Consider the following 12,867-nt stretch of genomic DNA (forward strand, 5'->3'; position numbering starts at 1 on the left):
CTCGGGCATCCAGTATATAAATTAATTTATCAGACAGTTTTGTCTTACAATTGAGGAGGCATTCAGCAATTCAACAAGAGGAGGCAATACACACAAGAAGTGCTAATTATACAAAGGATCTGTTAATTCTCAGAGGATGAAGTGCTAGAATTAGGAGAGGGGGTGTTTTTTTTAATAGAGATAGAAGAGTGTTTCTACAGGTGGTTTGTCAAGCCCACTGCCCTGTGTGAAGCGCACTTCATTAATGCATTGTGTATTTTTTTGTAAGAATGTGTCTGGTGCAAGTTTCGGTTAAATTGTCAGACATGAAAGAGTGTGTGTGTGTTTTTTACAGGTGGTTTGTCAAGCCCACTCACCTGTGTGAGGCATGCTAGTTTTAGGGTTCTTGTGTGGTGAGGTGGGGGAATATACATCAGTGCATAGTGCTCCTGAGCGTGCGCAATATACTGACACTGAGGAGAAGAAACTGTTAAATGAGAATCATCACGTTATTTTTATGTACAAAAGTATTCTCATATTTTGAAAATTTAACAACTGAAGGCATATTGTCTGTTTTGGATTATATCTATTTTATTTTATTTGTATTTTTCTGGACTTTGAACGAGTCGGGAGGATGAAGGAGCTCTTCGATTTCACCTAAAACATCTTCATTTGTGTTCTGAAGATGAATAAAGGGATTCAGGGGTTTGGAACGACATGATGGTGAGTAATTTTAATTTTTAGGTGAACTAACCCCATAACGCTCACTGTTAATCAGTTGAATGCATAATTGTTGAACAGAAAAGTTGTTTGTTTGTTTGTTTGTTTGTTTATAAAGACGCTGTACTTTAGTATGAATATTGAATATGAGACCTACAAAACCATGAACCACTTGGCCATTTTATTGAAAACCGACAAACTAAATCTCTGGATTTGGAAAACCAACATGAGTTAAAACGACGTCCACAACATTGTCTACTTCACAAAACATCCAGTCTAAAACAATTTTCTTGGTTAAGGCTTGTAATCAAGTTTATGCATCTGATTCTCTAACTACTACACTTATTTTGAACGCATGACTAGTACAAAACCCTTTTAATAAACTCGACCACCATTTTCAAGGCAGAGAATGAAAGACACTTCAGCAATGTTTCTCTTTTTTAAAAAATGACAATAACAGTAAAAATTGTACGTATCGGCAAGTGAAATGTGTAATATTTCATCTCTACGATACTGTTACACGATCTGCTCATAATACTTTCATGGTAATAAGGCTGTTAAAAATATTAAACTATACATCAGTAGGGCTTTCATCCATATAGTTTCTATAAAACGTCTGAATCATACGTTCATCAAAATACAGTGTTGTGTGGGTCATTTAAAGGGCTGTGTCTTCAGATCCAAACAGTTTGATGGCCGTTTCTCTGCCGTCACAGGCGGGACCAGTCCCATCAAAATCTGGAGGAAGGATTTCAGCTCCGAAGTCCCTCAAGTAGCCATCTAGCTCGTCTCCATGAACAAAAACCTAGCAGATAAACATTTTGAAAGTGGTGCACATCTTTAGTCATGTCATTTCAATATGGTGTGATTATATTCAGGTACAAGAAACTGGTTTCAAATTAATTACAAGGTGTCAAGTCCAAATTCTGGGTGGCTCAGTGGTTAGAACTGTGGCCTCACAGCAAGAAGCTTGCTGGTTCGAGTCCCGGCTGTATCAGTTGGCATTTCTGTGTGGATTTTTTATGTTCTCACAGTGTTGGTGTGGGTTTCCTCCGGCTACTCCGGTTTCTCCCACAGTCCAAATACATGTGCTGTAGGTGAATTGAATAAACTAAATTGGCCATAGTGTATGAGCGCGAATGAGTGTGTACGGATGTTTCCCAGTACTGGGTTCCAGCTGGAAAGGTATCCGCTGTGTAAAACATATGCTAGATAAGTTGGCGGTTCATTCTGCTGCGGAGACCCCTGATGAATAAAGGGACTAAGCCAAAGGAAAATGAATAAATGTCCAAATTCTAAGAAAAAAGTCAAATAACATCTACGATTTTTTTTTGCAAGATTTAGATCGAATTCTATAAAAAAGTAAGATTTGCTAGATTTTATGTCAGGATTTTAAGAGTCAATATTCAGTAAATTAAGTTTTCTCAAGAAAATAAGGAAAAGTTAATTGAGAATTCCAAGAAAACAAGTAAAATTACATTTACCATGAAAAAGAAAAGACAATAATAAAATAATAAGAGATAATAATAATAATAATTAGCTCAGAATTCTAAGAAAAAAATGTAAAGTTGTAAAATGTCATCCAAGAAAAACTAAATCGAAATTGTGAGGTGGCAACTAAGAAAAAGTCCAGAATCAAAGATGTGTGATGCTGTATCATTGTTCTAAAAATGAAAAAACTAAATTATGCAAAAAAAAAAAAAAACCTAAAATATATGAAAAACACAGAATTGGAACATGAAAAAAAGAATGTAATCCAAAACAAACGGAAATAAATTAGATTAAAAGTCAAAATTGTGAGATAGAAACTCAGAATTCAGAGCAAAAACTGTCAATCTAATTGTTAAATGTAAGCATTGGATTAAGAAAAGAAAAAAAAAACTCAAATAATAATAATTTAAAAACTCTGAATTGCAAGATGTAACCTTAGAATGGTAAGAAGAAAAGTCTGAACTGTAAAATAAGAATAAAAAACTGGAAAAAGTGCATATACACATATCTTTATATGCGTGATTATATTTAGGCAGAACAAACTTGTTTCAAAATTAATTTTAAGAAATTAATCAATAGTTGGTGTAAAGTGTACAGCACTTTAAATGTACTACAAGATGTAAATAGAGTTCTATGAAAAAGGAAGATTTTATCCCAGAATTTCAAGAATAAATATTCAGTACATTAGGCTGTCTAAAAACAAAATAAGAACAAGTAAATTGAGGGGAAAAAATAGTTAAAGCTGCAAAATATATTGTTAAAAAATTATAAGAAAAAAAAATATTTTAAGATTTTGTTTTTGGCATTTATTTGACAGGACAGTCGGTTGATAGGAAATGAATTGAGAAAGAGAGGGGGGTAGGATTGGGAAAGGTCCATGAGCCAGGATTCGAACTCTGAGTTCGAACCAGGATGCCCGGAGTGTTGCTGTACCATACTGTATGTCGGAGCACTAACCACTGAGCTATGGCGCCGACAATAAATCACAATTATGAGACCAAATTATATGAAAGGAAGCATGCAAACTGAATTTTGAGAAAGTTAAAACACATAAAATGTAATCTAAAATAAAATGAAATAAATGACGAGCTAAAAGCTCAACATTGTGAGAGGTAAATTCAGAATTCAGAGCAAAAACTTTTAATAGAATTGTTAAATGTAAACTTTGTATAAAAAAAAGTTGAAACTCAGAATTTGCAATGTAAACCCAGATGTAATATCAGAAGGATAGGAAGAAAAGTCAGAATTGTAAATAAGCAACAACAACAACAAAACAGGAAAAAGTGAAGTCAAATCACAGTTGTGAAGTGAAAGTTAGAAAAATCTAAGAAAGAAAATTATGAGAAAAAATGCTAAATTGCTAAATGTTACTGGATTTCAGAATGTCATTCAGAATTATAAGTAAAAAAATATATTAACTGGCATGAGCTCAAAATTTTGAGATGTAAACTCAGAATTCAGAGAGAATTGAAGTTGTTTTTAGCTTTATTCTGTGGCAGAAATGAGCTTCATTCATGCTTTCATTTGCTTATGATATGATTGATCACTCTTCAGACTCCTCTCACCCTCTCCAGCAGTTTGCTCTTCATGAAGGGCTTCACCACGTTGTAGGTGGTTGTGAAGTACCAGGGCTGGTGGATCACGTGCACCGCCTTAAACCGGGCCGGAAAAGAGTCCTGAATCACACAGAGTCAAAAATTCATCTTCTAATGGGGGTTTTCACAATGATTCTGTATAGAATCCTTTTTGTCTCCCAAAAAACAAATCTGTGCACAGTTGTAAAAATAACCTTCTTTTTTATAGCTTAAAGGACATTCTGTGAATATTTTCGAGTTCTTAATGGAACCATAGATATACCAACACAATCTCACGCCAATTCGTAACTTTTTTTTTAGTGGCTAATTCGTACGAATTCGTACGATCTAATTCGAACAATTTAGTACGATTTGCTCATCCTCCAATGACGGTTGGATTTAGGGGCGGGGTTAGGTGCCACGCCTCCTTTTTAAAATCGTACCATTTCGTACGACTGAACTCGTACGAATTCGTACGAATTAGCCACTAAACTGTCAAAACGTAAAATACTTACGTTTTCTCGTGAGATCAGGCTGGATATACCAGTAAAAGAACCTGTGGTTTTCAAGAGTGAAAGTATTAAAGGAACTTAAAAAACTGTTTTAAACTGCACTAAAACACACATCCTTGTTTGACGTGTGATACAATTTTTAACCTTAACATTACAAACACACCTTTTTTGAAAATAGGCTGACTGTAGAATTAACCAGTTGAGTTTTACCATTTTAATCCATTCAGCCGAGTTAAAAGAACAGAAATGTTTCAGAAAATGCTAGACTTTCCACTATTATTTTTAAACTTTTATACAAGACAAAATAATACCATAAAAATGATACAAATTAATAAATAATAAAATACTGATAAATACCATAACTTATTAATGGTATTATTAATAGTAAATAATAATAATATGTTAATAAATGATTTAAAAAAGAGAGAAGGAAGTTGATTCAATCAGTGGACAAACTTAGAAGAGAGTCAAAATATGTTATGTGGGGTTGCCATTTATTATTAAAAGAGACATAACTGGCATATCGAGAACATCTGATCTGTTACTCCTGGTAAAGGTACTTTTAGCTTAGCTTAGCATAGATAATTGAATCAAATTAGACCATTAGCTTCTTGCTCAAAAAAAAAAAAAAAGTTTCCTATTTGAAGCTTGACTCTCCTGTAGTTACATCATGTACTAAGACTGATGGAAAATGGAAAGTTCCTATTTTCTATACTCGTATTCTGGTGTGATCAAGCAACTTTGCTGCTGTACAATGGCTGCTACGCATTTGTTTGTTATGTATAAGGGCCCTCTAGTGGGGAAAATGACACACCGACCTTTAAGATTATTGATATTTAAAGGCTGATATTTAAAGTGCATGGGGATGGTCTGGCGCAGTCTTTGCACATTCGGTCAACATATTTAACTATATGTTGCAACGACATGTAGCGCATGCTCTGTGATTGGTCAACTTGGTAGTGTTGACAAATGTTGGCAGGGCTGAGATCCGCAGAAGAGGAGCGAGCCCATTGGCGTGAGTGTTTAAGTGTCAGGTCTCGTTAAGGAGCTCCAGATGGAGACTTTTGTTGTGTGTTTACTTTATAATTGAAGTTGTTGGACATCTGCCGGTTCCCGCCTCTGAATGAGCGAGTTTGAGGCTACTTGTACATTTAGGCTGCATTTACACTGCAGATCTTGATGGTCAATTCCAATTTTGAGACTGTATGCGATTTTTGTTTTGCTGACTTGCTTACATCATCTTTTAAAAGTGACTCGTATCCAATCGTCTGCATTTACACAGCACACGGCAAAGGCGCAATGACCAGGAAAAAAAGAGCGGGCGCTGATTGACAGCTGATAATAAAAGAGCACCCCTTTCTCCGTTCCTGTATTTAATCTGTTCACATGTTTGTTTGTTTTTTTGTTAATTCTTTTTGACACGCTGCTTTACTATAGTTTATGACAGAAAAAGTTTTTATTTGGCCATCTTCTTTTAATCTAGCCATTTTAAACCTTAATATAATGCCCATTGCGTGATTTATGCATGTGACGAATGCCACAGTTTTATATTCGTTTATATTGGTTACGTGGCGGATGTTATGCTCTCTTTCTCAGGGTTTAATTTTTTTTATTTCTTTTGACAAGCTGTTTTACTATAGTTTGTGACAGATAAGTTCTCATTTGTCATCTTCTTTTAATCAATGCCTTTTAAACCAGTACACATCTTAATGTAATGTCCATGGCGTGATTTATGCATGTAGTTTTATATTAGTTTATATTGGTTACGCCGCAGATATTGCGCACTCTCGCTCTCGAGCTTAAATATTTGTGCTACATAACATGACAAAAAGCTTTTTTTAGTCCTCGTGTTGAGATTTAAGGTTTGGGATTGTGCTGAAGTCTGTTCTGAAATGAAAGCTTTATACTTGATGTCATTCGCTATGGTTTTTAATGATGTGCAAGTTGCATTGACAGGTGAAAAGCTGATCTACCTGTTTGCACTGCATACACAAGGGCGCGGATATGATTCATATCGGATACATTTCCACATATAAACAAGGCCTGAATCTGATTTGGGTAAATCGGAATCCATGTGATGTTTTTTTTTTCTGCTTACATGTACAGTTGAAGTCAGAATTATTAGCCCCCTGAATTATTAGCCTGCCTGTTTATTTTTTTCCCCAATTTCTGTTTTAACGGAGAGATTTTTTCTCAACACATTTCTAAACATATTAGTTTTAAAAACTCATTTCTAATAACTGATTTAATTTATCTTTGCCATTTAAAGGCTTAACTAGGTTAACTAGGCTGGTTAGGGTAATTAGGCAAGTTATTGTAGAATGATGGTTTGTTCTGTAGACAGTCAAAAAAAATAGCTTAAAGGGGCTAATAATATTGACCTTAAATGGTTTTTAAAAAATTAAAAACTGCTTTTATTCTAGCCGAAATAAAACAAATAAGACTTTCTCCAGAAGAAAAAATATTATCAGACATACTGTGAAAATTTCCTTGCTCTGTTAAGCATAATTTGGGAAATATTTGAAAAATAAAAAGAAATTAAAAGAGGGGCTAATAATTCTGACTTCAACTGTACATGGGCCATATCTGATCTGTGCCACGTGACAGAAATAAAATCGGAATTGAGTCACTTTAACCATGCAGTGTAAGGTTAGCCTAGGTTAGCATTACAGGTATTTCCTGTGTAAATAAAACACCCACAGAGAAACTCAACAGTGACAGAAACCCCACTGCAGCTAGCGTTTTGGAAGTGTTATTGCGGAGCAGCACAAACAGAATGCAGAAGTATAAATGCAAGGCATGCGTTGTTGGTTAAGGAGGTCACTCGACTCAGAAATATAATTCAAACTTTAACCTCCAAATAAATCATTTTGATTTCATGGGAACTTTCGGAAGCTGTCACCTGTAACATGTCCACCATCTTCTTCAGCTCCGTGTGTTTGATTCCAGACGCGTGCTGCATCGTGAAACCCTTGAAGTTCTCAATGAGGACGAAGCCGTTGATTTGGGTCTCTTCGTTTTCTAGAAGTTTCTCAAGGATTACACAGTAGGCGCGCAGAGTCTGTGACAGGGTCGAGACAGGGTTATCATGTTTAAATGAAAACATAAAAAGATTTATGCCACTTGCAATAAAATGTAATTAACTGAAAGGGATTCACTGAAATAAATTCACTGACAGAATTGAAAAATAAATTAAGTTAAAATAATAGCCTAGTGGTTAGCGCGTCGACTCATAGCACCCAGGTGCTTGCGGCGACCTGAGTTCAATTCCCGGCTCAAGGTCCTTTGCCAATCCTTCCCCTATCTCTGCTCCCCACACTTTCCTGTCTGTAAATCCCCACTGTCCTGTCAATAAAGGTGAAAACTCCTAAAAAATAATTATAATAAATAAATAAAAAAATACAAAAATTTAATTAGTAAGTAGTAGAAATTGTTTTGGTAAGTCTCCAATTTAAAATATGACCATTTGCTTCCGTGTTTGTGGTGGTGGTCCTTCTGTTGACGTCAACCCGAAGGCTTCCAACTGTATATTAATATCGTTAACCACGCCTCTCTTACGTTAGTTTGCTATGATAAAATGTTGCGCAAAAGAAAGCCCCGCCTCTTACTCAATATTCAGTTTCAGTTGGAAGTACAGTTTCAGTCAAAATAATTCGCCCTTCTGTGATTTTTATTTTTTTTTCTTCAAATATTTCTCAATTGATGTTTATCAGAGCAAGGAATTTTTCACAGTATTTCCTATAATATTTTTTCTTCTCGAGAAAGTCTTATTTGTTTTATTTCGACTAGAATAAAAGCAGTTTTTATTTGTTTTTTTTTTTTGTTTTTTTACTATTTTAAGGTCAAAATTATTAGCCCCTTAAGCTATATTTGTTTTCGATTGTCTACAGAACAAACCACTGTTATACAATGACTTGCCTAATTACCCTTACCTGCCTAATTAACCTAATTAACTTAGTTAAGCCTTTAAATGTCACTTTAAGCTGTATAGAAGTGTCTTGAAAAAATATCTAGTCAAATATTATTTACTGTCATCATGACAAAGATAAACTAAATCAGTTATTAGAAATGAGAAGGTCCACACGGAATCTGCGTGCACAGATTTCCGCAGATTTTCAGCCCATCATTTATTCTGTTTATTTACTTGTGCAAATGTGTGTAAATTTATATTTAATCAGTTTTTTAATTAATTTCAGTAATATTGTTGACTAATATGAAAATATTCAGATGATTTATTTACAATACAGTTTGTAAAGTAATATTTTCTGTCTTTTAGTAGATATATTATTTAGAAGACTTGCTTTGTTTACCAAATAAAGTGGATCTAATTGGATTTGCATTTTAAACATTAAATAAAAGTTAAAAAGGTATTACTTTTTATTTAACATATTAAGGTTTTAGTTATGATACTTCCAAAATCATTCCACATAAATACACAGATTTTTTTTTTTTACAAAATTCTGTGCAGAAATAGCAAAAATGTCCACAGATTTCGTCTGGCCCTAGAAATAAGTTATAAAAATTATTATGTTTAGAAAATTTACTTCCATTAAATAGAAGTATACAGGGGGGCTAATAATTCAGGAGGGCTAATAATTCTGACTTCAACTGTACATAAACATGTTGCAGTCTCTCTCAACTCCCGATTCATGCAGACTTTACCGGTTTAAAAAGAATGGCTAGTGTTTGTGTAAATGTGGTTGTTTAACTCCTCAGCCGTGCCTCATCAAAGGTGACCTCCTCCAGGTCCCAATTGTCGATGTTGAAGAGCAGCACCACTCGGCCGTTCTTGTCTCTGGTGGAGAGGATTCGTGGGTAACCGGCTTCAATAGTGCTGCGCACGGTCTCCGGGGTTAAATTCTCAAACAGCTCCGGATAGTCTCGCCGAAAACGCACATAACCTGACCAAAAAATAAATCAATAAGAGGGTGAAAAACAGACTATACTCATGATCTGTAGAATGCAAATGAAAATGAAAACTACACTGCTTTATTTCTAGTGTAAATATTTAAAAATTCTTAAAACAAGAAGCATTTTCTAGGCAAGCACAAAACACTGTCTTGTTTTAAAAAACAAAATGCCAAATCTATGAGTTTTTCCTATTTAAAAAAAACTAGCTAAATAATATTAAACAAGCTAAATAATCTGCCAATGTTGTAAGCAAAATAATCTTACATCAAAAGGAAAACAAGACTATTTTGCTTACTTCATTGACAGATTATTTTGCTTGTTTTAAGGTAAAACTCATCTAATTTTGGCATATTATTTCTTAAAACAATACACTATGTTTTGCTTGTCCAGAAAATGCTTCTTGATTTATGAATGTTTAGATATTTGGACTAGAAACCAGACAAAAACATCTAAGTAAGAAATGTATTTTTTTTTCTCTTGACTTTCAGTAGAGATTTAAATAACATCTCAGTCAATTTGTCATAAGTTCAAAGTCATATATTACAGTCATCGGATTCTTCAAAGACCAAATCATCTGAGCTGCCTTTTTTTTCTCGTGGGGCGGTTTCAGCTTTAATAGATAGGAGGGAAAGTATTGGGAGCAGAAAGACAGGGAAAAAGATCAGCTAATCACCTCGAGCCTGGAATTGAAATCAGGTCACCGTGTGCACCTCATATGTGTCGACACATTTGACAGGCTATTGGTGCCAACATAAAAATACATTTTAGCCTCTGTCATGTTTATTAGATGAAATGTTCATCATACTTGAAAAATCAGTTGACGTGGTGCATCAAACCCAAAAGAACCTTGACACAAATAATGACACTTTTATGGACGTCATTTTGTGAATTGGTGTGCACATCCACTTAGCTGTTTGTTTAGTCACATGGTGTTAAACATTGGCGACAAGTGCAAGCAGAAATCGAACCTAGAGTGAGAACATTGTTTACAGATTTTTAATGAATTCAAAATGGTAAGGTAACAATTACCAACCATTTTTTATATGTGTAGTTTTTTTTTTTTTTTTTTTTTTTTTTGCTTAAAGGGAACCTATGCCCCTTTTTACAAGAGAAAATTAGACTCTGATGTCCCTAGATTGTGTATATGTGAAGTTTCAGCTCAATACCACGCAAATATTTTTTTATAACTCTTTGAAACTGACCCTTGTAGGCTTTGATCCTAATTGTGCTGTTTTGGTTACTGCCGCTTTAAACTCCTATGCTTTAGCACAGCAGCGGATTCAAAAACAGGACTAACGTTATCTCTGTGAAGAACTGAATATGTATAAAGAAATGTCTTAGAAAAAGGCAGTCTATGGAAACTAGTGTTGTGATACTGGAATTTGATACCAATCGGTAGGGCCATGCAGAATCTGTGGACATTCTTTACTATTTCTGCTGAGAATTTTGTAAAAAAAAATCTGTGGATTTATGTGGAACGATTTTAGGAGTATCAAAACTAAAAACTTAACAAATTAAAAAAAAAAAGTATTCATTTTTAACTTTTATTTAATGTATGCAATCCAAATCCAATTAGATCCACTTAATTGGTAAACAAAGCAAGTCTCTCATTTAATATATCTACTAAAAGACAGAACATATTACTTTACAAACTGTATTGTAAATAAATCAAATTAACATTTTAATATTAATATTATTATCACAAATAATATTAGTGGAATAATTTAAAAACTGCATAAATATGAATTTACACACATTTACACAAGTAAATACATAGCCTCAGTGATGGGCTAAAAAGCTGAGGATTCCGTGTGGGCCTATCAATCGGTACTGAAATTATTAAAACGTTCATTTCCTGCTAACATTTGAGCACTGTTGAGCGCGTTCTTAAACAGCGCTGACTTGCCATTGTGTTCCCTTGCTCAACAGAAATTACTGTGATTGGCTGTGAAGGTCATCAGTTCACCGAACTCACCACTGTTTACGAGTGTAACCACAGATACAGGGACACTGGAGCATTTTAAAGCTGCGAAAATCAGCTGATCTGTCTATAAGCTGACATACGAGCAATCTGCTGATGAATTTACTGATCGTAACGGCTTTAAAATACTCCAGTGTCCCTGTATCTGTGTTTGCAATCAGTAAACAGTGGTGAGTTCGGTGAACTGATGACCTTCACAGCCAATCACAGTCATTTCTGTTGAGCATGTGAACACAATGGCAAATCAGCGCTGTTTAAGAACTAGCTCAACAGCGCTCAGATGTTAATAGGAAATGGACGTTTTTAAAATTTCATTACTGATTGATAGGTCTAATATTAATATTACAAGTCAAATATTATTTACTGTCATCATGGTAAAGATAAAATAAATCAGTTATTAGAAATGAGTTATTAAAACTATTATGTTTAGAAATGTGTTGAAAAAAATCTCTCCGTTAAACAGAAATTGGGGAAAAATAAACAGGGAGGCTGATAATTTAGCGGGCTAATAATTCTGACTTCAACTGTAAATAAAAAACCCCCATAAAATCTGTATAATATTTTTCATTCCATCTCTGTGTCTTTTGCAGCATTTTTGCAGTATTATGGCCCGGTTCTCATGCGGTGAGATGTTCAGTCATGTGTGTGAGTGTTTGCCATGTTTCTGTGGTCTCTGTGTGTGTATTAAAAATGTCAGCTAGTGTGAAACACACAGATGATCAAAGGCCAGTCTGTCTGTCTGTTCTCTGAGAAACACAACCTGCCCTATTTGTGCACAAAGGCTCTCTTTGAAAGTTTTGCGAACGCCCCAATTAAAGCGAAGAATTTCCCCGTCCTGGGTCCGAGGACACACAGATGAAGACAAAAGCACATTTAGATGGACACAATCGCACAGTCTGGCAGGGAGACAATGGAGAAAATGTGTGAATGTATGAAATGAAACACTTCACCTTTCATGAGCTCGTGTGCTCTGGCCACGTCAAACTTGCGCGCACGTATGAATCTCAGGAGTAGGGAATCAGGCTGCTTGCCGAATTTGTCTTGCACAGTTTTGGCCAGCTCGTCTCCTTCGCTTGCCTTGTCTTTTATCATGGCTCTGAGCTCCTTTATAGCAGACACTCTCTTCTCATCTGTTTCGTTCAGCTCATCTTTAGCCTTTGGGATGCAGGAAGATCAATTTCAATTTATGCACAACTGAAATATTTAGGTCTAAACTTTAGGCTGTACACAGCATAACAATAGATTATTGCTAATAAATCATTTTCAGCCTCTTAAACTGTACATTAAAAATAAGTATTGAACACGTCACCATTTGTCTTATAGAAAACATATTTATAACGGTGCTGTTGACTTGAAATTTTCACGGGATGTTGGTAACAACCAATGAAATTCATATATACAAAGAAAACTAATGAAGTTATGTGAAATCAAATGAAATGACTTTGGAAAAAAATAAACACATGAAGAAAGGGGGGGGGGGGGTGTAGAAAGGCAGTGAAAGCCCAGACAGCAGCTGAAATCTCTCAATAAATAAATATTAGCTTCTTTAGTCCAACATCTACATTATCAAGATGAAACCAGAGTGGACATTTCAGCAAGACAATGATCCAAAACACAGCCAAGGAAAACCTCAAATGCTTTCAGAGAAAGAAAATCAAGCTGTAGAATGGCCCAGCCAATCACCTGACTTGAATCCAAT

General features: G+C 34.9%; 1 protein-coding gene across 1 annotated transcript in view; it reads right to left on the reverse strand.

The window, feature by feature from the left end:
• Positions 1–1,357: 1,357 nt before the first annotated feature.
• rlbp1a (retinaldehyde binding protein 1a) overlaps positions 1,358–12,867 on the reverse strand; it is an 18,540-nt gene continuing 7,030 nt past the window's right edge. The window contains exons 3-7 of the mRNA XM_056462806.1: positions 12,119–12,323; positions 8,999–9,177; positions 7,179–7,337; positions 3,756–3,866; positions 1,358–1,504 (exon numbers count right to left, since the gene is read on the reverse strand). Of these exons, the coding sequence (XP_056318781.1) occupies positions 1,358–1,504; positions 3,756–3,866; positions 7,179–7,337; positions 8,999–9,177; positions 12,119–12,323 (801 nt within the window). The remainder of the gene's footprint in view (positions 1,505–3,755; positions 3,867–7,178; positions 7,338–8,998; positions 9,178–12,118; positions 12,324–12,867) is intronic.

This window comes from Danio aesculapii, chromosome 7, assembly GCF_903798145.1.
Source record: "Danio aesculapii chromosome 7, fDanAes4.1, whole genome shotgun sequence".
Taxonomy (NCBI): Eukaryota; Metazoa; Chordata; class Actinopteri; order Cypriniformes; family Danionidae; genus Danio; species Danio aesculapii.